Raw genomic sequence first — 25,926 nt, 5'->3', positions numbered from 1 at the left:
TACATATAATTCATTAAGATAATGGTTTTGACTACCTTAGCAATGATGATTAGTATAGTGTAGATGCCTTCATTTGGAGTTTTTGCAATAAATATCAGGAAAAACTTTCCAAGGGTGTCTGAAAAGTGGCAACACAATATGACAACAAAAGACTATAAATAGTTTCTAATGTCATTTTTGTAGAGCTTAAGTGATGACTTAAATAAGTTTTTGACAATCTTACTTGAGACTGAAACCTGGAATCAGCTCTTGAAGCTCTATTTTCAAAATAAATCAAAATAGCAACATAACGTGTTTTACTTCTGAACTGCAGTTTCACTTTAGTCTATTCAATAATAGATCTACATAGTGGTCGGGACAGCTGCCTTGTTTTTTTGTCCAACATATAGATTTACCACAGAGGCGCATGTAATGCGGTATAGCCGTGTGCCCTCTTTGTGTTTGCATGAATCACTGTGTGTCCGTGTGTTAACCCCTCTGTGGTTCACACAACAAAACAATGGAGTCCAAAGCAAAGTGCTGACATGAGTCCAGGCGTGCCTGCCCCCTGGCCCCTGGCACCCATGGGTGTATATATACCCCCATACACACCGTCTCTGCAGACCATTCAGTGGAACACTACGACACACAGCTCACCAGTTTGGGTAGGTCAAACTAGTTAACAATACAGTACAATTTCCCAATCTATGGACATGATGTAGTAAAGCTCTCTAATGCAATATATCAACTAACAACAGGGAGGCTTAATTGGTTTGAGTCAAGACAGAGTAGCTTGTTTATTACCTTTACTGCAGTCACAAACAGATCAAGAAAAGGAAACAGGAGGCTTGAGGTTATAGGTTTATACTGTTGGTTCCTGTGAGAACCTGTGATTTAACCGTGCGACACAGTAAACAGTGAGGTACAAGCCTTAGAGAAAGCTAAAATGCCACACAGAGTAGCAGAGGGAATGAAGAATAGGCCATTTAGATACACGAGAATAAGAAGGTGTTAAACTATTATACAGGTTTGTTTGTTTTTTCTTAATCTTCCGACCCCGCCCTGACTGTCTGTGTATCTCCCCACAGGTACTACTGAAAAATAGAACAAAATGGCTCAGACTAACCAAATGCCCATGGGCCCCTGGAAGGTAAGCATATGGCGTGCATGCATAACACTACATTAACCATCAGCACAGGGTGCAGCAATAAGTTTCAACGCATGATTTGGTACAGAAGTGTTACAGTTGTGTATCTCTTTGGGCTGACTTAAATACTCAGTTGTGTTAAACTAAACCTTCATTCACCCTTTGGTGTTTTACAGATCACTGTGTACGATCAGGAGTACTTCCAGGGCAGGCGCATGGAGTTCACCGCCTGCTGCCAGAACATCATGGAGTGTGGCATGGAGAACATCCGTTCCCTGAAGGTCGAGTGTGGCGCGTACGTATCCGCACAGCTCGTCCTCACTCTTAGGGATGCTAGAGCTGATTTAAAAACCTAAATGGAGCAACTTTTTGCAGATTTTAAGGGGCTCAAATTGTGTCCTAGTTTCATATTTCCCTGCTTTCTGACTTTCTGACTGATCATTTTCACTTTCTGCTTGCAGCTGGGTGGGCTACGAGCACTCCAGCTTCTGCGGCCAGCAGTTTGTCCTGGAGAAGGGAGACTACCCCCGCTTTGAGGCCTACAGCGGCAGCAACTCCTACCGCATTGAGAGGATGATCTCCTTCAGGCCCATCTGCTGTGCTGTAAGTTTAATACACAACACAGAAAACAGCCATTAGTTCTCTTCAGGCTGAGCTTCAGCTCAAGATATGCTAAAGCTCCTTTTTCCTCCTTTGTTCAGAGCCACAAGGAGTCCCGCATGACCATCTTCGAGATGGAGAACATGATGGGTCGTCAGTTCGAGCTGTGTGATGACTACCCCTCCCTGCAGGCCATGGGCTGGATGAACAACGAGGTTGGATCCATGCACATTCAGTGCGGAGCGTAAGTCCATCGTCATGGTGTTTGATGTACACACCTTCAGCTCGCCCTGAGTAACAGCTTCTAACACACAGTAGCTGGAAATACCATCAGCTACTTACATCACTATTTCAAACTGTCTTTACGTGATTGTTTATGTGCACACATTTAAATAACATGTTTGTTTATTCCTGCAGCTTCGTGTGCTACCAGTACCCTGGCTACCGTGGTCACCAGTACATCATGGAGTGTGACTGTCGCGGAGGAGAGTACAAGTGTTACCGTGAGTTTGGCTCCCACTCCCAGACTCCCCAGATTCAGTCCATCAGGAGGATCCAGCACTAAGATGGGGAGCTCTTCCTTCATACCTCCTTATCTCCTCCTCCTCCTCTCCCTCCTCCTGCGCTTCCATCCCTCCTTCTCTTCCTCCTCACCCCAAACCTCCATCACCCCGGCTCCACTGGTCCGGCTAGCCTAAGCAGGATCCTGGGCTGGAGTTCAGGTGCTTACTGGTGTCAGTCGTTCACAGCACTTTTTTTAAAGAAACATCACAAAAAAGGAAAGATGTAAGAAAGACAGAAAATAGGAATGACAGAATTGAGAGAAAAGGCTGAATCAGTGTAACAGAGAGACCTCATCTGCCGAGGTTGGCTGCAGAACGGTGAAAACCCCTCAAAGTTTTGGCTCTTTTTCATCTCCACCACTGATGGCATCATCATCATCAGCATCGTCATTGTCTTCTACATCAACATGATCACCGGTCTTGCTGTTACTGTGATATCCATGACTGCCAGTGTTCAAGACGATGAATAAAGAGAATGAGCAAAGAAACAGAGAGATTCACAATACGAGTGACATGTACCTCAATCACGTTTGTGTCTTGTCTTTCTCTAGTGACACTTTGACACCACTGATGAGCAACACACAGCTCAAAAGAATCAACCTGAGACACATGAATTTATCTGGTGAATCCCAGTGGAAACAAGTCAAAGTATGAATGACAATTAACCTCTCTAAACCACACCGACCTGCACAGAGCTTGTGGAGGTCTCAAAGTTTCTGAAAACACAAGTGTTTTGAGGGCTTTTTGGGGAAATGTGTATGTAACGGATTACAACATATCAAAGATATTTCCATTTGACTGAATGGTGCAAAAGAAAACAAACATGGCATCATGGGATTGATTATTTCACTAAAGGTCACATTGCTGAAATTACTACTATAATACAGACAATGTGGAATTAGATGATTCCAACCTTAAAAGTAGTTAAAGCGAAATTAAAGGGAATATTCAGACATTATGGGGTCCACACAAACTGCATTTTATATCACACTGAAATTACCACCTTAAAATAAATGAATCATTGTAGTTTAAAGTCAGGACCTCAATGGTCAGACTCATCCTCTTAAAACTAAATTTAAGGTAAATATACTAAACGAATCGTGTTTGTGGACAATATGGGAAATCCACACAAATCTCAGTTTGCCTCACAATCCTACCAACTGATGGAAAAGAGCCAGAAAGGGCCTCTATATATTTTGCTCTTTACATAACACTTGAGCAGACACAGCCGCATAAATTCACTGAAAATTGAACTGTGAAACACCTTGTATAAGAATTATGTTTCTATCTTGCAGTTTTCATTTGATGAATTATACTCAAAAGCTGCCATTTAATACTTCAGAGGGAAATATTGTTTCTTTAAATTCTGCTTACTTTATCTAACAGCTGTAGTTACTTTACAGATTAAGATTCCATGTAATAAAACCAATGATGAACTTGTATAATGCATAGTTATACATTAAACTACAACTAAATTATACAATGTGGCTAAATTAGCTCCAATTCAACCACTTACAACATTCAAATAGGCCTACTGCTGACACACTAATGCACCATTACCCAGTAATGGCCTTTAATGATAGCTGTAACTCTGCCATGGGCAATTCTGACTAATGAGCAATAAGTAGATTTTACTGATTATTACTCATGCTGACACTTCTTTTCTTTTACGTCTGTGAAACCCGAATGCAGAAATTGTTAGAGGGTATTTTATTCTAGCGTTTCTAGAAAGTCATCATGAAGCAGCTACACAAGGGAAACATTTTACAACCGTTTCCACAGTAATGAGTGTATTTCAGTCATGAAGTAATGCGCCTATAAAGTCTCTGCTATCGTGTTTCACATTTTAACCATAATAAATCAGAATTATAATCATCACTCAGAGTTATTGATTTGGCTCAGGTGCGTTTGCGGCCGGAAACCTCTAGAGGCTGCTGTGAATCCGATGAGAATTACGACAGTTGTTTCTTTTTGACGGCTGCTGATGACGACACGTTAACAACAAACATGGCAACCAGCAGCAACTATTGGGAAGGTAAATAATGTCACAGCGCCTAATTTTAAACAACTGTCTGCCCCTGCGTTTATTTTAATGTTCTCCACCGATTCAGGCCAAACACATTTAACGTGACCCGTGATAAGTTACGTTGATAAACTTCAAATCCGCGGGGCGGAGATATGTTGGAGCTAACCTGTTAGCTTGTTGGCTGTTAGCGTCGAACTTGCAAAGTTGACGTTGTCGACTGTAGTTGATTTTAAACTGTGTTACTGCGACATCCCGACTGACTTCAGCTGTACCAACTAAAGAGTGTTTAACTCTACATGGCTGTGTGACCCTCTGCTACCCGTGAAGAGGGAACATTTGAGTTCTACACAAGTTTTACACAAACGAAGCAGCAGCGTTAGCAGTGATACAAGTTGAATGACGATATCTTGATGCCTTGTTTTGTTTTATTTCTCAATCCGTGGGTGTTTGCACTCATTGTCTGTCGTTATTTGTTTTAAATCAATCAACCAAATTAGACGTGAAGACGGATACTTTAAATAGTGCAGAATTTAAAGAATAAAAATGTAAATGGACCAATGGCAGGTGTCCAGTTATAAGAAAATCAATAAACTGTAAAGTAGGCAGGTTGTGCAAATTAGAGCTGCAATGATTAATTGATTAGTTGGCAACTATTTAATTAATCACCACCTCTTTTGATAATCAATTAATCACTTTGAGTCACTTTAAAAAACATCTCTATCAGAATCCTTTGATTTCTGCAACTCAAATGTGAATATTTTTTTCTTTAATTCTCTATGACAGTAAACTGAATATCTGTGGGTTGTGGACAGAATAAGTTCTTGGGGTTTGGGAAACACTGATTGACACTTTTTCATAATTTTCTGGCATTTTATGGACCAAACAACTAATCCATTTATTGAGAGAGTGATCGACATTAATCAGTAATGAAAATAATCATTAGATGTAGTCCTAGTGCAAATGCAGTAATGTACAATAGTAATATAATATATAATGACAGCTGATAAGAACGGGAAGGGCACGTAAAGCATGCCTTTTACCATTGCCGACTGAATGTCAGCAGAGTAAACTTGGAGCCATATAAGGGCCAGATCAGTCTGCTGTGTGGATTGTCTTTTATGGTGTGTTTTTGTGTGTGTGGTGTCTATATGATGCTTTCTATCTTGTATCTTCTATCTTGTCTGCTTCTAATTGCCTGTTTTTATGATTTAGTCTCCCAGATTTTAGTTTAGTTCTGTTTCCATCATTAAATGTCTGCCCTTCTCCTGCGCTCAGATTTACGTAAACAGGCCAGGCAGCTGGAGAATGAGCTGGACCTCAAGCTGGTCTCCTTCAGTAAGCTCTGCACCAGCTACAGCAGCAGCAGCAACAGAGACCAACGAACAAGAGACAGCAGGTCAGCGGCATCACTTCACTTTGACAACGTGGATGTCCCACTGTGTTTCTTGGTTATGGTTATATAACCAAGTGTTACCTTTCTAGTGAATCACTGGAACTTAGTATTTTTTAACAATTAACAAAATGGGAAACAGAATGCAGTGTTTCCATTTTCAGCACACTAGTCAGTACACTTATTTTCTGATATTCAACTGTATTTTTTTGTAGTTGGAATGACAAACAATGAACTTGAACTTAGGCACCCTTTCCCTTTCATTCTTAAACCAGGTCTGATTCTGTTGGCTCATCTCAAGACAATATGCTTGTGGCCATGACTACAGAGCTGGAGCAGCTGTTGACCAATGTAAGTCAAATATCACACATGAATGGTCCCTGACAGCCGTAGTTAAAGGACTGTTAGGGTTCCCCTCAGTAGCAGCTGTTGCAGCCTCAAATCCAGGACATGGAATCAGTGTGATACAAAAAATATTGAAGGGAAAAAAAGTGAGCTAACCAAAGCTGATGAGTCATCCTGTGTTTTTATATGCTGGGAGAACTAAGTTTATTTTACAGGCTGCACAGACTACTGGAATTGTGGTTTATGCTCATTATAATGCGTTCATGTTTGCTTTGAACTTGGTTTTGCTGTAGTCTTGACATCACTTTTCTCCCCCAAATCATTGTTCTTGTTATATTTATTGCTACGTGAAATCATTTTAACATTTCTTTTTTATTTGGCAGCTTACAGCAGTCAATGACAAGATGGCAGAATACACAAACACTCCAGGGGTTTCGTCACATAACGCAGCGTTGATGCACACCTTACAGAGACACAGAGACATTTTACAGGTACAGTTACTTCACTTTCTTCGATTACTTTCTCACACTAAAAAGCATTTTTGCCTCATGTAAAGTTGCTTATACATATGGGGTTTGTGAATTCCCATTCTGTCAGTATCATCGTGTCTTTCTGACTGTAGTTCATAATGTTTTATCCTGTAGGACTACACTCATGAGTTCCACAAAACCAAAAGCAACTTCTTCAGCCTGCGAGAGCGAGAGGACCTACTAGGCTCTGTTCACAGAGACATTGAGTAAGCAGCTCCATACATCTCCTGACAGCAAAAGACACTATACTGTTAGTAAATACCACATAATCCTCTTATGTTTTTCTCCATTCACCATGATGTTGAGTGTTGCCAGTCTTGTGCAGATGTGTACGATCAGTAAGAACTTTTGATGAAAATTTCAAAATGCAGAATGCAGCTGCTTGAATCCTCATAAGATATAAGACGTTTTATCATGTAACACATGTCCTGTGTCTTTGCATTGGTCACTAATACACGTGAAGGCTGATTTCTAACTCCAGTCTATCCACTGCATACTTTCCAGGCTGAAAACACATCTTCTCTCTGTATGCTATGTCCTCACTTAATTTCACTGACTGGGAAATAATCAACTCATTTGTTCTTTGACCCCCTTTTTTTTTACTCCTCTGTGATAGTAAATTGAATATCTATTTCCAGTTTCTGACATTTTATGGGCCAAACAACAACTGATTTTTTGAGCAAATGATCACCCGATTAATCGATAATGAAAAATATTCACAAGGTTCACCCCTGTTTTTGATGCAGCACTGATTGTCAAATTGGTTAAAATACAATTAGGTAGACAGTGATTATTTTCTTTATTGATTAATCTGTTCAATAAATTCTTGATTAATTGTTTACCTTGTATATTGTCAGAAAATGGTGAGCAAGTCCATGATAAGTTTCCAGAGCACAACATGATGTATTAAAATCACTTGTTTTGTCCAACCAACAAAATCAAAAAAATATTCAGTTTACCATTGCAGAGAAATAGAAACCTGTTCGTATTCATTTAAAAAGCTGACTTCAAATATTTATTGATGGATCAACAAATCAACTCATCATTTAGCTCTAAATATACACTACTCACAAAAAGTTAGGGATATTCGACTTTCAGGTGAAATATATGGAAAATGTAAAAAGTGAATGCTACAGTGATATTATATCATGAAAGTAGGGCATTTAAGTAGACGCATGCAATGGTGATTTTATTCATCTTAAACAATTTATTGAAAGAAAATCTAACAACAGTGGTAGGTATACCACAACAAAAAAATTTCAGTGTCTCAATAAATTGGGATGTGGCCAAAGGACGTCCACTCCTCTCCTTTCTGTGACTCTTCCAGTCTCTGTATCACTGTTCCAACCTCCTGCTGACACTCTGTGACCCTCTAAGCTCAGTGAACACCTCCGTCTGAGGACTTCCTGTTTGAAGCCTCCAGTGTTGAGGTGCTGCTGATCAACTGTTAGGTGTCGTCTTGGTCTCATGATGTCAGAATGTGAACAGCATGATGAGGAGGACTGTTTAAATACCAATTCTAACTGAAGCAGGAAATGTATTGGTCGATTCATGGATCAAACCTGTTGTGAATTTTGCTGTTAAGCTTCTTGTTAGAGAACAGCAACTTGTGCAAAAAGTACTGAAACACTGAACAGTTGGACATGTGCATTCAAAAGTTTAGAGAAGGTCACATTAAGTTCACCTGGAAAGGTTAGAATGCATTTTAGGTTCATCCTGAAATTTCACCTGAAAGACAAATATCCCTAACTTTTTGTGAGTAGTGTATGTTGTTTACTGTACTGAAGCCTACAGTCGGAAAAGCTCTGACAAATATGGTTTAGACCTCTTTTGGGCATGGCAGTCGACAGGAAAATATTTAATTTTATCCTTTATGGCGCTGTCTGAGTCATTGCATTGATTTTGATCATTGCTTTTTTTAAATCTGTCTTTCATAAGTCCCCGAGCCTTATGGAAGTACAATACTAAATCCTCCTCCTCCTCCTCCTCCTCCTCCTCATCCTCTGTGTATATTTTCTATGTTCTTATCCTTAACCAGAAGGAGGCAGAAATGTCCAGTTTGATGCTGAATTCCCCCACCCTCTGATCGTCTCCATCGACTCTATCGTGCTTCATCTTGTAATAAAAGGCACCTCCTCTTATTAGCTGACCTCCTTCCCTCTCTCTGTCGGTCTCGCTCTCTCTGTCGATATCTCTCTCTTTCTCTGGGGATATCTTTCCTAAGTGCCTTCTACAGTAAATCAAACCGCAAGGCTTTCATTCAGCCGAAGCTGAGGGAGAGTGGTTACATCTGGGCTGCCTGATACACAGAAATGCTTTATCGGGGTAGGAGAGGGAGAGCAAGACAGTCAAACAGAGAGAGGGGGCGAGGGAGTTATTGTCCTCATCTGATGTTGACTGATTACAAAAATAATGAGAGTGAAATGTAATGAGGTGAGAAGAGTGGAGGAACAGTGAAGAGAGAGAGGGGCAACAGAGGAGATAATGGCTGATGAATTGATGATCAGCCCAAATAGGTAGGGAATGGGATGGTGTAAATAAGAGATGGAGGACAGAGCTGTGGGTTAAGCAGAGCTAATCACTTAAAAGCCTCAATGCAGGAAGTCCATGATCAGCATCCAGTTAATAGGCAGGAGTGAGATTTCCCTTTCAGACTGAAGCAAAGAAACTGAGGAAGAACTTGTTTTTGGTGGAGACTTCCTTCGTTAGCCAAGTACAAAGATGCTTAAACAAATAAACAATAAAATTATATTGTTGAACACTCAAATAGTGCCTGATCTTGTGGGGAAATATCTGCCAACTATGAGACAGTAAAGACTCAGGCCCTGTTCATGGGTGAAAGGCTTGTGAGGGTGACAGTTTAAAGGCATCACTGCACCGCTGTATGCGCTCCTGATAAAGCTCAATGCTGTCAGGTGAACATAGCCCAGTGGCAACCCCATGTGTGTCTGAAGTGGGACAGTTTTTACTGTTGTTACTCTTATACATGCTTTAAGTTAGGGAGCTGTTTTGTCTCAGTATAAAATACTGTCGCTACAACATGGTGTTGTAGCTGCATTCACTTTATTTTTAGTCAGACTAGCAGCATGGCTCTGGGGATGGCAATGTCTGATGGTCAGCTCACCACTTTGGTCCAGACTAAAATATCTCAACAACTGTTGGATGGATTGCTATGAAATTTTGTACAGTCATCCCTGGTCCCCAGAGGATGAATCCCACTGACCTTGATGATGTGTCTGTCTCTTCTATTGTCGTACTCAGGTCCTACAAGAGCAGCTCAGGAGTGAACAACAGACGGACTGAGCTCTTCCTGAAGGAACACGAACATCTCAGAAAGTAAGAGATTTCTTTAAAAAGCACCTTAACAATTAGAAACACTGGAGCAGACGTGCATGAATTGAATATTTGTGTTTTGAAGAAAGTCAAGGGAAATAAGAGATCATTGTCACATAGTGTGAAGTTTATGCTTTATTATGCAGTGCTCTACACTACTTTCTGCTAACAGCTCAGACACAGCCCACTGGAGTTGTAGCTTGTATTTAGTTTTCTATTCCTGCACATATCTTTTGCTGTCCAAGTCCATTACGGCAAAGACTTCACTCGGATCAGCGTGTTGTATGGAAAAACCAGCAGCCTGACAGTTATTTACATTAAACAGTTTACCTGCAAGGTTTAAGAAAGTCTGTAATCTATTACTTATAATGAAACTGCAGCCTTTGTTTCAAAACTAGCACATGAAACTAGACGAGGAGGACGTTGGGTTTTTTGGTTATGGTAGCTGAATGGGTAGTGTGGTGGGGAAACGTGTTTTTGTGTGCTTTCTGTGTGTGTACATGCACATATGCATGCCAGAGATTCACTGGACATGTTATTAGTCACATTTTCTTGTGGCTAATACTCTTTTCAGTGTTCAAATAGAGGAAGATGAAGAAATAAAGAAAGCGAAAGAGCAAAAGTAAAAAAGGAAACGTGGTGACCGAAATGTTTGAAAGCAGAAGACATCAAGTGAAATTAGCAAAGTTGTAGGAATGAGTTGTGGAACAGCTTGACAATGTGACGGAAAGAGGAACAAAGCAGATAACATTTGTTTTAGTGGAGTAGATCAAGTTTTTTTGGCCTGATACAGAGTCCAATCCAACATTTATATTCACCTAAATGCTGATTGAATATGTACCTTACACTCTGCACAACTTCCCTAATCTGATATTTTACAGGCTTCTTGATCCAAATACTAGAAGTCCTGATTAAAAAATACAAAGTTCATATGATATAATTAAAAGTTTAATCGGGAAAATGTGACTCCAGAAATTCATCTGGCATTATCTGTCAAAATGCATCACAGCTGTTATAACCACAGAAACACCCAACTCACAACTGGACAGCGGTGCTACAGAGTATCGGAGAATCAAGTTACTCATGGAATTAACATTAATTGGCGACAGCGGGCGACTTTTGTGCTTTTAACCATTGAAAGCAATGGTTAACGTCATTTAAAAAGGAGAAGGCGCTGCCTGAAAGTTATGCTCACTGATCTTTGGTAACGACTGCGTTGGAGTTAAGTGAATCAGTGTATTTTACAGTAATTAGAGCAATGTCAGAATTCAGAGCTCCTCAAACTGCTGTGGCCAAATAATTTTTCACATTCACGGTCTCTTAAATTCCACTGGTATGTCAAACTGCTGTGAAGGAGGACCATAGTGCGACACCGGCAGGTTGAGGTGGACAACATTCTTCCGAAATATAGTCACACATTTGGTGTTTTCATGATTGGAGAGTCTAACACTTCAAAATCTCCCGTTAGTGTTCATTTAGGTTGAGACATGTAGACTGTGAAGGCCACAACATGTGATTCACATAATGTTTATACTCATCAAACCATTCAGTGACCTGTCCTGAATGTTCAGATCCACATTTGTTATTTCCCCACACATTTGTTTAGTTTTGTTTTTGTTTGATTTGTCATTGTTTTATATCTCTAGAATAGATTTCCTTGAATACAGAAGCTAATTTACTTTACATTAGAATTTATAGTAAAAGGTGAATTTAATTCATTATTAAATAGAATATTAGATGTCTACATGCTTTTGGTTTATGCTGTGGTGTTAAACATGTATGTCTGAATGAGAACTGTAATTTTACATGTTGGTGACAAAAATCAGGCAAACATAGAAAACAAACATATCATCACCTACAGTAGTGCAATCCATGAGACTGAGTTCTTCTGTATTATGTAAACACATCCATAAACAATGATTTTTCTATTCAGGTTACCATTCACTTAAACCCATTTAAAAAAAAAAACAAAACAAAACGTATGATGACTACAGTGACATTTTAGAAATACCACAAATGCTCTTAATAACTACAACTGTGTATACAGTACCTATGTTTTCAGGCGTATTTACTGTATTTAAGTATAATCATTATGCTAATAACTTATTCATCACCTATTAAATCTCTCTTGTTAGTTGCCAACTGTCCAAAATAGTTCAATAAAGACAATAAAACCATGATTTCAAACAATGTTTATTGTGAGACAATGGAAGATGCAAAACAGAAACATTTATAAAGGATGCCACAAAACCAATTTTTTTTTGTAACGTCGCATTTGTTACTCTGTTGTTTCAGTACTTCTCATAATAGGATGTCATATAGCACTGTCGTCCTTTATCATTTGAACAGGGATTTCCTGAAAAATAGAGATGGAGAAACACAGTCAAACATGAAATACAAAATATGTATTTTAACACAAAAAACTAAAATGATAAAATGGTTCTTTATGACATCTAAAACTCATCCTTACATTAGTTCATGTTTACATTGTTCCCTGAACCAACGCCACCTGCGTTGAAGCCAATCTCTGTGTTTGTTGCATTGCCAATACTAATTTCAACTCCTTTTCCTCCTGTTGATTTACAAAAAAATGAACAGAATAAATTCACAAAGTGTTAATCTTAGGTCTGCAGTTTACAGTCTCATACATCAGTGAGAGATCATGTAATCATGCCGTGTAAGACACAGGACTCACCGCTCACGTTGCAGTTGTTTCCCACAGCAATGTCTCCTGCATTGTCTCCACCTGTCATGTTACGTACGTTTCCAATACTTATTTTGACCCCGTCTCCTCCTGTTGAAATACAAAGAATAATACATAAACAGAATCACTGTTTTTTTTTTTACTGCTAATTGTAGTCAGATAAATAATATACAGAATATTATCTTTGAGGCTGTGTTGATGCTGGTGTTAGCACTGCATGAAGGAAGACCGTTTACCTTGTGATCATTGACAAATGATTGTCACTGTGGTGACTTTCCAGAGCCATAATGTGGCCCAGGCCAATATAAACTGCAGAAATCTCAGTGTTAAGATAAAGATAAATGTGAGGTCATTTAGATAAGTGGCATTATTCTGTCCAACAGTGAGCAAAGATGTCTTTATTTTTCCACTAAAATAACTGCCTTGGTACATATTTTGGTCTTTAGGGACCTTAAAAAACTAATTAAAGGGATCTTAATCAAAAATGTTTGTTTATCTTAAGATATGTATATTTGATATATATTGTTCTCAGATTATTTTTTAAGTTCTTAAATCTTAATGTCAGTATGACTCTCAGATCCAGCGTTGGTGAGTTATTATGAGGATCCCCTGAACAGTGTATTAACGTCTGATAACTCTTCAAAGTCATTGCTCAAACTGGCCTTTCTGGATCATCGTTCACGGTTGCGTTAGTACCTGAGGCGACTCGCCATCATCTCAACCCTTTGGATTTTTTTTTTTTTTTTTTTAAACCACTGCTGTTTTCAGTGTGAACACAGTAATAAAACAGAAATCATGAATCTGCCCAATTTTTCCAAACTTTCCATCAGTGTGAGACAGAGAACTGACCCATTACATTGCAGTTGTTTCCTGCTCCAATGTCTCCGGTGTTGAATCCAGCTTTCATGTTACTTACGTTGCCAATATCTACCATGACTCCTTTTCCTCCTGTTGAAATACAATGAATAAGTTTGAAAAATCGCAAACTGTTAAGTGTACAGAGTCTAATCTTATTTTATGAGTGACCATGTCTATTAACGTCTTACCAATACGATGCACCGTACTCACCGCTCACATTGCAGTTGTTCTTTGCCCCGATGTCTCCTGCATTGTCTCCAACTGTCATGTTAGTAACATTGCCAATGTCAACTGCTTTTCCTCCTGCTCAACACAAAAAATAGAAATGCGCACACATCTTACTGCACAAATTATCAGTTACGAATCAGAAATCACTAACTTTTCAGCAATAAAGATACACAGAACTCACCACTTGCATTGCCAGTTTTCCCTGAAGCAGTACATCCACAGTCGCCTTCATGTCCTTTGTTACATGAGCTGCCAGTGTTTGACTGCGCTCCTGTTCCTCCTTTTGAGATCCAGAGAATGACCGAGAAATCAAAAATCATGAAACAGCTCACTTCTAACAGCTTCTCAACAGTGTCAGACACTGAACTCACCGCTCTTACTGCCAGTTTTTCCCGGAGCAGTCGATCCACAGCTGCCTCCAGTTCCTCCTCCTGTGTTACATGAGCTGCCAGTTTTTGACGGCGCTCCTGTTCCTCCTTTTTGAAGTACAGAGAAAGACTAAGAAATCAGAAATTAGCCCACTCCAAAGTGGACTTTCAGAAATTGTACACATCAGAGTCTGTTTACTGGTGTTGAGGAGTACTACTGCATAAGTGAAAAAAGTTGTAAAAAGTCTTTTGTGGGTCCAGAGGGAGCTTTGTAAAGTTTGAGTTTAAAAAATGACTCAAGTGATGTCACTTGAGTCAGCATCCATTGGGTCTGAGGACTACAAATTTGAAAATGGAGAAAAAAATCTGTGTGTGGAGTTAAAGTGAAGGTTAGCGGCTCAAGACTACAGTAGCAGCTACTAGCATAACACACCCCAATCTCTGACCAAACTATTGCCAGTCGAGTTTTATTGTCAGGGACAAGAAAGAAGAATGTGTTAAGCAAAAAAGGAGAAATTATATCTCTGTATTGATTGTACAGCACTAAATTGGTGGGATGCACTTTTAACAATATCGGAAGCAGTCGATCCACAGCTGCTTCCTCCTCTTCTGTTACATGAGTTGTCAGCATTTGACTGGGATCCTTTTCCTCCTTTTGCATTGCAAACGATAAGAACAAGGAAAGAAAACTTAGATAATCCTACTCTTCCTCTTGCATAAAACTGTGTTGTAAAGATGTTGATCTGTTAGTGTAAGTGAAGGATGTGAAATTGCCGAACAGTTTCTACTTTCTGCTTCACCCCAAAACTGACATGACAGATAAATATCATCAACAAACACCAGTGTGCTGTGGCTGAGCTCACCACCAATGTTGATAATGTTTTCAGAGCCAATCTTCCCCGTGTTGGTCCCGACTACAATGTCCTTGTTGTTACCAATCCTGTGTGCCATTGTTCCTGCTGAAAACAGACTGGAAAACCGTATTTCTCATGAAAGGGATTCAGTCAAAATTCTCAGATGAAAAAACTCTTCTAAAGAATTTGACATCAGTGTTTTACAATGATGTTAACTTTAAACAGAGAAACAGACAGACATGCAGTTATAATCTCACCTCTGGTTGATCTGTGCTTATTGATATGAGGACAGAAGACTCTGTGGTGTTCTGAATAGGTGTGTCGATTACTTGGGGGGGGGATGAGAACTTCCTTTTGGTTAGCAGCCGTTTTTTTTTTTCGGTTCAACAAAATTTCCCGGAGTCCAAAGGGGGGATTTTGTTTAGCACTGCTGCATCAGCTGAAGTCAATGATTGAGAAACAAGAATGTTAACTTTAGATTGTACTTAAAATTTTAATTGACTTATATTAAGACGTTTTAAAAATGAGCATTGATATCGGCCATTTTGCTTATGACGTTACTACCGAAGAGGCATTAAGCACTGTACATTATCAGCATCAGTTGACTGAACACAAACAATGAAACAGGCAGGAAATGTTAAATGACGTTTAAAACCTGTTTGAGATGTTTTTAGGACTTATTTATTTGGGGATGGTTGGATGTCAGTTATGAATAGTGTTTCTAAAAAAGTATCAGAATCTGAAAATGGTGAATAATTACATTAAACATCACAATAGTGATAGATACTGTATTCATATTTACAATATATTCTTATTAGTATTTTGATATAGATTTTAGCCATATTGCCCAGCCTTGGTTGACATTAACATTTGAATAAGACCTGAATTAGAACAGCCAAATGCAATGTAGTTTGTATCTAGTTACATATTGTAGATCTGCATATTGTAGAACAATTAGCATCAGTGCTCTAATTGTTTCACTAAATTTAATCTACAGTTTTTTTTCCTTACAAGTAATTTCAGCTGCACATTTTGAATACATTTGATAACCCTAACCCTTGACATTAATATCCAGGTAATGCATGTTATCCTAAGCTCTGATCACAGATATAAAGGTCCCTTCTTTGACTCACTTATGTGTATTTGTGTAAATGTAGAGAACTTTATAGATCCAGATATTAACCGATTCACATGTATTAATAAATGAAATGGTAAATGGTCTGTATTTGTATAGCACCTTTCTAGTTATTTCAACTACTCAAAGCGCTTTACATGACATCTTCATTCACCCATTCACACATCATTCATACAGGAGGAATGTAATTTGGAGGAGACTATTGTTTCATACTCATTCACACACTGAAGCCATGCTTCAGGAGCAAGTTGGGGTTCAGTGTCTTGCCCAAGGACACTTCGACATGTTGACATGACTTCGACGGGAGTTGTAGGAGCCACAGCCGCTCAATTTATTTCGGTATCCACTCACTCTTAGACTGTGTTCGTCATAGTTAATGTTAGGACGCACAAATCCTTCATTCATCTCTTCTGCTGAACTGTGTACATGTAGGTGTTTATTGATTTTAAATACTGAGCTTTGTTATTTGTTATCTACTTTACTTGTACCGTTTCCTCTACAGAGATAGTATTCACCCCCATTATTATGGCACAGCTAAGGTCACACCTCATGTTCCTTAGGAGTTGAGCAAAAAGTCAACTGGACTTGTTGAAGGTACTTGAAGACGTTTCGCCTCTCATCCAAGAGGCTTCTTCAGTTCTAACTGACTGGTAGGGAGGTCAGGCATAATGCTCATGCAGCCACTTTTAGTTGAGTGGAGATTATCAAAAAGCAGCTAACTGCTGGTTAGTCAGTTTTCTAAATAAAAACACACACCACAGAGACAAAACAACATTCATGACAATGAGGTCAGTCGTAAAACAATTAAATGTTAAATCATATATTCAGCCAAGAACAGTGTCTTGCAGTAGGTAGACTTTATTATTTTCAATTGTATGTTACATTCATTTTATGTCATTTGTGAATGGTTTTAACATATGTATCATTTTTAAATTGTTCACTGTTCACTTCCTCATTCCTCATTTTTAGAGGGGTTGTCTGTTGGACGGCAGTTTCCTAAAAGGGAGAAAGACAACGAGAGCGAGAGAGAATGAGATACAAAAATTGATGAGAAAATTCAGTTTATGTAGTTTTACAATAACAAACTGAGACATCAGTAGGTCATTTGTACACATCTGATACTGTTTCCAATGTGGCAAGTAAATTTGACTTCTTACCTCAGCCAATGTTAATGCGATTCCCTGCACCAATGGATCCTGAGTTGTTTCCAACTAGAACATTAGAAGTGTTGCCAACACTTGCATTGTCTGCCAGTTTTCCTGTTGAAGTATGAAGAACGAGAGGGGACAAAAAATCAGATTCTTCCCATAATGATGGTGATATCTGAACATGGGTAATGAATTGAGATAAACGGCTTCATACAGTCTCAGCAATAAGAGGAGTAACTCACCTTCAACCGTAAAAGTGTTCTGTGCTCCAATTCGTGCATCTTTTGTGTTTGTTCCTGTAACCAAGATGTCAGTGGTGTTGCCCAGAGCGACGTGTTGTCCAATACCTCCTGTAAAAGTAATCATTAGAGAAAGAGATTTAATAGAAACTATAAAGGCAACTTGACAGAATGGTGTAGTCACTCTCCGATTTACCTTTAAGGTCGACGCTGTTGCCTGTAGCAACCTCCCCTTCGTTGTCCTGGATTACAATGTCCTTTGCGTTTGCGATTTGCGCCATTGTTCCGGCTGAAATCTAGACAGGCAGAGAACAGTCACAGTTGAATCAGTTATTGTTGTAAGAAGTGCACAAAGTGTAAGAGAGTTCGTCATAGCCTCAATATAAAATATCCGCCGCTGACCGAGGTGTCCGACAGAGAAGCAGACACCCATGGGGTCTTTTGTCTTACCACTGGCTTCAGTTGTTTGTCCTGTGCTGTGAAGTGAGCTTGTCAGAATTATGGAGAGACAGCTCTGCTTTTATAAGTGTCTGTCGTGCATGTTCATGTCATTTGAGGGTTTATGGAGGAGGAACTTCAGTGAGTGTGTTCGTCAGGTATTCTGTTGGTTCAGCATAACTGAACTTTTCCCACAGAGCCTAAAGGGGATACGTGAGGTGTGTTGCCGTGCTACATCAGCTGAAGTTCAGTTTCAAGAACCTTATTTTGACACTGTAGACTCTAGAAATGTTCACATATGCCCATGAAGGGGGCCTATGGATTTTTGTTACATTAAGTCATTGTGTTTGAGCTACTATATGGCTTTATAAAAACAAAAGCAGCAAAAATCCATGGGCTCACTGGATGAATCCAGACTTGAACTACGTACAACAAGCCAGATTTCTGCTCAGTAATTTGCTCAACAGGGTAAAAATGATCACTGTAAAACAAAACATTTTGAAATCACTGTGGAGACTTCAACTTACTTGCTGCCTTCGTTGTACTGTTGTTGTTTTTTTCTTTATCTTTACAGTATTAACAGGATTCAAGAGTGTCCTTCCAGTTTACTTCCTTTAACAAAATCAGTTAATTTACTGTGTTATCATGGATCTGTCGACATACATATCTGTTTAAACAAATTCTACATTATTGTTGTATTCAGAAATTACAAGTTATTCAAAACATTCAGCAAGCACTTCTACGATAATGTAAAATCTGAGGCTAGATTATGGCATACTTAAGATGTTTAACACACAATTAAACATCTTAATGATCTCATCATTTATCCACATGCTAATCATGGTGCATTTTTTTCTCCCAGCAGAATAATTAACTAATCAGAGGTTCAAATATGACTGCTGGCATCTGTCTACACCTGTAATATTTAATATAATATAATTCATATATTTTTCAGCAAATGCTGTGACTTTTAGCATCATGCTGTGCTTGATGATTTTTTATTTTAATAACAATCAGTCAAATGTTTGTAATGAACTAATTTCAAATTCAGACAACTACTACTACTTTTTTTTTTATATATAAATGTTCCATACTGAATACCACAAAACCACCATGAGTCGCAAGTTTGGCGTCTGACATTAATCTGAACCTTTGGTTTAGCAACTGTGCGGCCTGAAGCTTTACTTATTTACTTATAAGCTTATTTTGATTGTGTAGCCGTTATAAAGTAAAACTTGTAAATCTGCAATTATGTAAACCATGGACATTAAATCATAAATAAGAAAAGCCAAAAAGGATGAGAATTCAATTTGCTTTGTCTTAAATAATTCTTTTTTAACCTTTAGAGGAACGTCATAAAGTTGAGAATTTATATTGATAGAAACCAACCAATGTACACAGCTGGATGATTTAGATTCAAGCTCTATGTTAATGTCTTCCTTTTATATCGGTAAAACTCCTCTGAGAGTAAATGTTTTCGTGAAGGATATGTAAGAGAGAGAAAAACACCAAGTTCTTCAAGTTGGCTAACTTCAGGTTCTTTTTATTAAGTGTGAAATTTAGTGCGATAGAGCAGCATATTTTAATGATCTCAACGAAGCCACAAATAGAACTTTTTATTTCTTTTTTCTACATGATCCACCTCTCAAATGTCATCTTGAAATTGTCAACTAAATCAGTAGCGTCAGAGCACCAATCACAGCTGTGTCCACAGGTTTGGATATAGCCCCATCTTGCTGCCACTCTGTCATAATACACTAATTCACTAGCCTGGTAATCAGACTGAATCGCCATTTCCTTTCACTGTATTATTAATTTCTTCCTATTTAAATAAATGTAATACTCAAAGATATGGGCAGCGAGGTCCAGAACCAAGCTTCCATTTCAAATCTACGTCACAGAATTTCCTTAAATCCAGTGTCGCAAGTTGCCATCTTGCTCAAGTCCAAAAAATTACAATCCTGGTGCAGCATCCAGTTACCGCTTAAATAAACATGATTTGCATCCAACTCTACAATAAAGTTTTAGACTTATTTGAATAATACACATTATTACTAGCATGGCGAATTATCATTCAATCACCACCGAGTTCATTACAAATCTAGAAGTCAGGTGAATCTTTGAGGCTTTTCAGTGCGGCTGGTCCCACAGATGTACAGTAGCATAGAATGACATCCTTGTCCAAGCTGACTCTGTGGAAATCTCCTCCTTGGAGGTCGATCACAGGTTCCTCATTGCTACATTTAGATGATGGGCAGGTCTATAATGACCAGGCGCTCTATAGCTGCTTTAGTGTCTCAAAGATTTTTCATTTTGGGATCAGATGTCTGTTGTTTTGATTAATCAGATATATATTATCATGTATATCTTTCCTGTGTTCCCAGTGCTCGGCTTAAAATGAAGAGAAAAAGTTTCCTTTGCCTCTGACCAAAAACAATGAAAAAAAAACAATGTAAAACAGTTTTGTGCAGCATCATGACCTTATTTTCATTTATATTTATTAAATGTTTAAGCTGGCGAATCTCATTGACCTTTGCTGATTTCAGCTCATGAATTTAAAATCCCCTGGAGGGCAATTTCCTGTTAGAGAAGAGGCAGAGAAAGAGGGGAGAGCAAGGTAGAAGAAACAACTGATGCAGAAAATATGAACACATAAACATTTTACATGCACACATTCAGTACTATCCCCTGTGTGACCAGTAAATGTGTCGCCTTCCTTCTCACCTCAGCTGATGTTAATGTGGTTCCCTGAACCAATAGATCCCGAGTTGTTGCCAACAGTAACATTACTGACGTTGCCAATGTTGGACTTGGCTGCAATTGGTCCTGTTGAAATACCAGGAATATAAGCAAGTTCATCAAGCTCAGATATGTGGTGTAATGACCTCTTAAATAAAAAAGAGAATAAACCACCGACGAGACATATGAGAAAGATAACTCACCAGTCACAGCGTAGTTGTTCCTTCCTCCAATGCACCCTCGGTTTGCTCCAGAAACATGGATGCTGCTGATGTTACCCATAGAGACATTTTCTCCAATATCACCTGCAGAGGAGAAGACATCCGAGAGGACGATGTCACAAAACTCTCCAGATTATCCAGCTGAAAGTTGTGCTGTGGAAAGCCTTTTCCAGCTTGCTGGAGTTAAGTTTACCTGTAACACTGAACTCGTTCTCAGCACCTATCCTCCCGTCTTTGCAGCCAGTGGAAATGCTTTTGTTGTTGCCAGTGGTTTGAGACACTGGTCGTGCTGAAATGTTGACAGACGAGCCTAAAAAGATGAAGAAAAATGATGAAAGAAAACATGTTGTGCTGTTAAATCCCATGCCAGCACTCTGTGGCTGTGACACACCTGTTGCTACTGTCAGGCTGTAATGTTTTTTCTGTAGGGCTGTTCTGTATTGTCCCATCTGGGACACAGCATCAGCTTAATGTGTAACATGTCAATGTAAACAAAAGAAAAGCCCACAAAGGCAGCAGCTGACCCAGACGTGAAGCCAAGTCAGAGACCGAACCACGTAGAGTCTGACGTGGTTAACTTGAGGAAACGGTACTGTGCTTCGTCAGGTGTCCCACACAGGCGTGATTATATCTGTGATGGATGAGGAGCAGATTCCTGGTCTGTATTTCAAAGAGGTTTTTATTGATTCAGCTCATGCCCTCATTTCCACTGAAAGGGGGAGTGTTTGTTTAACAGTGTTACATCAACAAGTTTTCAATACCAAAAATTGGTGGCGAATAAATGTTCACAGGCTTCAAGAGATCACTTTCAGTAAAGATTAATGGAGCAGTTGTCACAGCATCACCTCAACATTGACACTTGACGAGCTGCGAGCGATAAGTCAGATAAGCTAGATCAGTCAACGAAAAATGTATCTGCAAAAATACTGAAGATCACTTTATAGTTTCAGTCGCTGGTTCCAACTTCTTTAAATGTGAGTATTTGTTGGTTTTCTTAATCTTCTTTAGTAGAAAACTGAATATCTTTGGGTTTTGCACTTCAGGTCAGACAAATTAAATTATTTGTAGACGTCACCTTGGGTTCTGAGATTTTATAGAACTAGCAAGTAATTGATTAATTGATTGATTAAAACAACTGGCAGATTTCCTGACAATAAAAAATTGTTAATTGTCCTGGACATGTGATAATAATATTTAAAATATCCAACTTTACATGATAAAAATCCAATTCATGCTCATCACATTCAGTTGGTTTTCTTCTCTTAGTGCTAGTTTCTATTTAGGTGGCCAGACTCACCATTTCTGTTAAAAATGAAGGTGTGTACAATTATTGTGTGTGTTGGTTTTGTAATTATTTCTGTGGCCACGTGGTACTTGTGTGGTGTCGGACACTCACAGCATGTTTCACAGTGAACCGGCGGCTAACTGTATATAACCTTAACCATAACTAACAGTTGTTCAGCCTCAACAAATTACAAGTGTTTTCCTTAAATGGATCCTCCTGCGGCAGAGTCTCTTAAAACTCACTCTTGCCGCCACCAAGTGTAATTGTTGTTGGACACAAATACATTTAAAACATTAATTTGCTTTTAGCCGTGTGAGTCTCTCCAGGTCCAGACAGCATCTCAGTCTTGTTGCACAGCCGCAAATCGTGTTTCTGCCCCACCTACTGAATTTTAAAGTGTTCAGTCCGATGGATGGATAGAAATGTAACTGTGAACACTATAAGTACAATGCTTATGTTATGCTGCAGTTTACTTCTGTGCGAGATTGATGTTAATTAAGAGATCGTTTTAAGTGGATGTACAGTATCATTTAGAGTCAGACAGTTTTCTCTGGCTTTGTTATGTCGACCTATTATGAATTTTCAATTAGTATTTTATTTTACTTGCACTCAGCTTTGCAGTTAAAAACACAACAACAAAAGGAGTTAATTTTGGTTAAACATTTGCTATAAATCCAGCCTACTGTCTCTGTACTGACTCTGTAGCACATGTAACTTATTTTTAATCAGACTGTTGCAATAACGTCAACATCAAGTCCTGTAGACCCATGCAAACAGGGTTCAGAAAGAAGGGATGCACTCATATCCGATACTCGTATCTATATCCGATATTTAATACTTGCTGATGCTGACTCAAATACCTGGATTGGGGATTGGTGACAATCGGGCCGATCTACACAAATACATTTATTCATTCAGTCCTTCTTGTGTTTAGGTCTACGAGCACATACTACGTTATGTGTCAGCAGCTCACAGGTAGTTTACTGTGGTTTTAGCATTATCTACTTGGAACAAGCAGGCCTAAAGAAGCTGAAACGTCATGATTTAATGGCTTCCAACAGAAACCTGCCTAGTGACAGTGTCCTCGTGCTTACTTACAAGTTAGCTGAACTGGCTTAGTGTTGGCTAACACCATCGTTACTAAAATAGCTCCAGAGGAGAAGAGAGGAAGAAGACGAGGGCTTGAACGGTGGTTAATAACCAAAACTACCACAGCTACAGCAGACAGAACACCCTGTAAACGTGCCCACCAACCAGACAGCCGGCAACATGGCTACACATCCATGACCAGTGCTGGACGGGGTTTAAAAAAAAAAAGGGAGAACGGCTCCTTAATGTGTTACATTCATACAGCTCGATGTTTCATTACACATAAAAGAATGATCCCAGTCTCTTCCACACAGTGAAGCACACGGCTGATTCATTAAACACTGGTATCGGTACTCTGTATCGGCCGGTATCAGAAGTGGTGTCGGGCCAGTGCATCCCTACTAAAACCTGGTGATCAGACCACTTAGTTACATTTTGCAAGTATGAAAGTAAAACCTAAATAAGGAAAGTTAAATGGAAGAAGAACATAAACAAAAGCAAGAAGCTGCATCGCCTGTGGGCTCTGCCAGCGAATAAAGAACAGAGAGAAAAAGCAGTAGATAGACGGACGGAGAGGTGGACGAATAGATGGAGGAAGTATAAAGCGCAGTATTGATTTTAGTCTCCAGTGGAGTCCGCCAGGATGCACACTGCTGCCCTTATATACTCTGCTCAGCTCTGGACTGAACGCTTCATTTTTCTGTCCGTCACTTATCTCAGCTAATGGCGGCTGATGTAAACCTCCTCTGTGTGTGTTCAGGCGCACTGTCGTCAATTTAGGATCAATTAACACGGATCAGGTTACCACCCTGGAATTTATGTTATGTCATGTTATATTAGACAGGTTCATTGGCTTCTGCTGTGATGGGGGTGACCAATCGGATCCCAAAAGTCCTCCATTAACCAGCACTTTCTCCTGCCTCGCAGGAAGTGCTCCTTTTATGATAATAGACCCAAAGAGCTGTGTGGTTTCATGGCACTGCTGTGTGCTGTAGCCTTAAACCAGGAGAAATATATACAGTATGTGTGAAATCATGTCATATTATATATTAAAAGTGATGGTCGCTGAATTATGGGCAGCAAAAGATTCATTAAATGGTGGCACTTTTAGGTATTTTAAATCTTTGTATCAGACTTTATAAATGAAAGTACTTCAGTTGACTTGATCTGACTCTTCTCTTTTTTTCTCCTCCTTTTTCCATTTCATGTTCACAGCTCAGATAGTCTTATTGACAATGCAATAAGGTAAGCTTTAGTGCTCCGCTCACTGTCCTCCTTTTACACACACACACACACACACACACACACCACACACACATCATAAGCAAACACTGCACATTCAAGACCCTTAAAACCAGCTTAATGTGATGCTGTGACGACAGCTATATGCATCTTTGCCACTGGTCCGTCATGCTTTCTCTCCCTCCAGCATCGCCATGGCTACCAAAGAGAACATCACTTTTCAGCGGGGGATGTTGAAGTCCATTCAAACCAGGGTCACAACTTTGGCCAGTATCCTTTTAATCGTTTCATTTTCTCTTCGCCTGACCTGCTTGACTTCCTCTCTGTTAAGCTGAAAGTTTCGGTTTTGCACATGTCGAACATTTCTCGGCTGCAGAACCAGAGTAGACGACGTCACAACACAACCTCACTCACAGTGAAGGCTGGAGCGACAGACAGTAGACGGCACCATTAGGCTCCACTTGTTCTCTTTCCTGGTTGTGTTAAGAGTCCTGCTGATGTATTTTCCCTGCTGTTCTCTGTCTCTTACTCACTGCAAGGAGGGGAAAATCCTTCTTAATTATTTTCCTTCACCACACCTCCCCGCCCCTCAGATCGTTTCCCCGCCATCAACAGCCTCATCCAGAAAATCAATTTGCGCAAGAGGCGGGACTCTTTGATTCTAGGCGGAGTGATTGGAATCTGCACCATACTCCTGTTGCTCTACACTTTCCACTGATTCTTTAAGTACCAAAAATTATTCATTTTAAAGACCTTTTTTAATTGTTTCATACGTTTTTCTTCTACTGCAACATACTGTCCTTAAAACAACAGTTTAACAAGTTAAAAAAGTATTTTTATTTCAAACAGAACAATCTATCACATAAAGAAAAGTCTTAATTGAAAGTGAGAGGGTTTAAGTTTATTTATTTGCTGAATTATGATAACATCTCCATCTCTTAATGTATGTATTGCCACTTCTATCCTGTCATTATTTGAACTCTATAAATGTATGCAGTCATATTTTACTGGCATTGTGTACTGGGATTGTTGTCATACTTCTTTGTATAGTATTGGCAGTGCCTGATAAAATAAAGGTGATCATCTTTCATCTTCGTCATGCTCAGTCATAAGTTTATTTCAGACATGCAGATCTATGGCACAGTAAACCAGTCATACAGTATAAATGTATAAACACCAACATCGGAGTGCCAAGAGCAGTGCATACAGGGAGAACAACCCCATTCATATCTTGCAGTATATCATAAACTTAATGAGGTGAAGATATCCAGGCAGTTCGGTAGAGCCCGAACAGGAATCTGTTTAGTTTATCATATTAGCACGCAAAGCGAGATATCACACTATGACTGCGGCAGGGCGTTGTTGTGATAACCGTACATGAGTTTTAAACTTGTAAACAGTGTATGAAATCAGTTTATACGTCTTCCCCACAGCCGATAAAACAGAAAGAGGAGTCAGTCCGTGC

General features: G+C 39.2%; 2 protein-coding genes and 1 long non-coding RNA gene across 3 annotated transcripts; 2 read left to right on the top strand and 1 right to left on the bottom strand.

The window, feature by feature from the left end:
• Positions 1–1,090: 1,090 nt before the first annotated feature.
• Positions 1,091–2,291, top strand: LOC139213039 (beta-crystallin A1-like). Its single transcript, XM_070843647.1, has 5 exons — positions 1,091–1,129; positions 1,303–1,421; positions 1,588–1,729; positions 1,828–1,970; positions 2,144–2,291. The coding sequence occupies exons 1-5, from the start codon at positions 1,091–1,093 to the stop codon at positions 2,289–2,291; spliced, it is 591 nt and encodes a 196-aa protein (XP_070699748.1).
• Positions 2,292–4,278: 1,987 nt separating this feature from the next.
• LOC139212638 (Golgi SNAP receptor complex member 1-like) lies at positions 4,279–25,536 on the top strand. The gene is made up of 9 exons (XM_070843116.1): positions 4,279–4,324; positions 5,591–5,711; positions 5,981–6,056; positions 6,434–6,541; positions 6,695–6,786; positions 9,842–9,916; positions 24,435–24,464; positions 24,649–24,731; positions 25,055–25,536. Exons 1-9 carry the CDS (start codon positions 4,297–4,299, stop codon positions 25,177–25,179), a joined length of 738 nt encoding a protein of 245 aa, XP_070699217.1. The 5' UTR covers positions 4,279–4,296; the 3' UTR covers positions 25,180–25,536.
• Positions 14,649–15,226, bottom strand: LOC139212641 (uncharacterized). Its single transcript, XR_011585399.1, has 3 exons — positions 15,183–15,226; positions 14,935–15,041; positions 14,649–14,723 (listed from the first exon to the last, which is right to left on the bottom strand). It is a non-coding gene; the product is annotated as an uncharacterized lncRNA (long non-coding RNA).
• Positions 25,537–25,926: the final 390 nt, after the last annotated feature.

The sequence above is a fragment of the Pempheris klunzingeri genome, chromosome 14, assembly GCF_042242105.1.
Source record: "Pempheris klunzingeri isolate RE-2024b chromosome 14, fPemKlu1.hap1, whole genome shotgun sequence".
Classification (NCBI taxonomy): domain Eukaryota; kingdom Metazoa; phylum Chordata; class Actinopteri; order Acropomatiformes; family Pempheridae; genus Pempheris; species Pempheris klunzingeri.
This window is presented reverse-complemented; position numbering and strand designations above follow the sequence as displayed.

What these genes read in the sequence shown, in the direction of transcription:
- LOC139213039 (XM_070843647.1), top strand. Translation starts at nt 1,091, where the DNA reads ATGGCTCAGACTAACCAAATGCCCATGGGCCCCTGGAAG. An exon ending in CTGAAGGTCGAGTGTGGCGC is followed by an intron (nt 1,422 to 1,587) that starts GTACGTATCCGC and finishes TTCTGCTTGCAG; the next exon opens with CTGGGTGGGCTACGAGCACT. An exon ending in TCAGGCCCATCTGCTGTGCT is followed by an intron (nt 1,730 to 1,827) that starts GTAAGTTTAATA and finishes TCCTTTGTTCAG; the next exon opens with AGCCACAAGGAGTCCCGCAT.
- LOC139212638 (XM_070843116.1), top strand. Translation starts at nt 4,297, where the DNA reads ATGGCAACCAGCAGCAACTATTGGGAAG. An exon ending in CAGCAGCAACTATTGGGAAG is followed by an intron (nt 4,325 to 5,590) that starts GTAAATAATGTC and finishes TCCTGCGCTCAG; the next exon opens with ATTTACGTAAACAGGCCAGG. An exon ending in CAACGAACAAGAGACAGCAG is followed by an intron (nt 5,712 to 5,980) that starts GTCAGCGGCATC and finishes TTCTTAAACCAG; the next exon opens with GTCTGATTCTGTTGGCTCAT.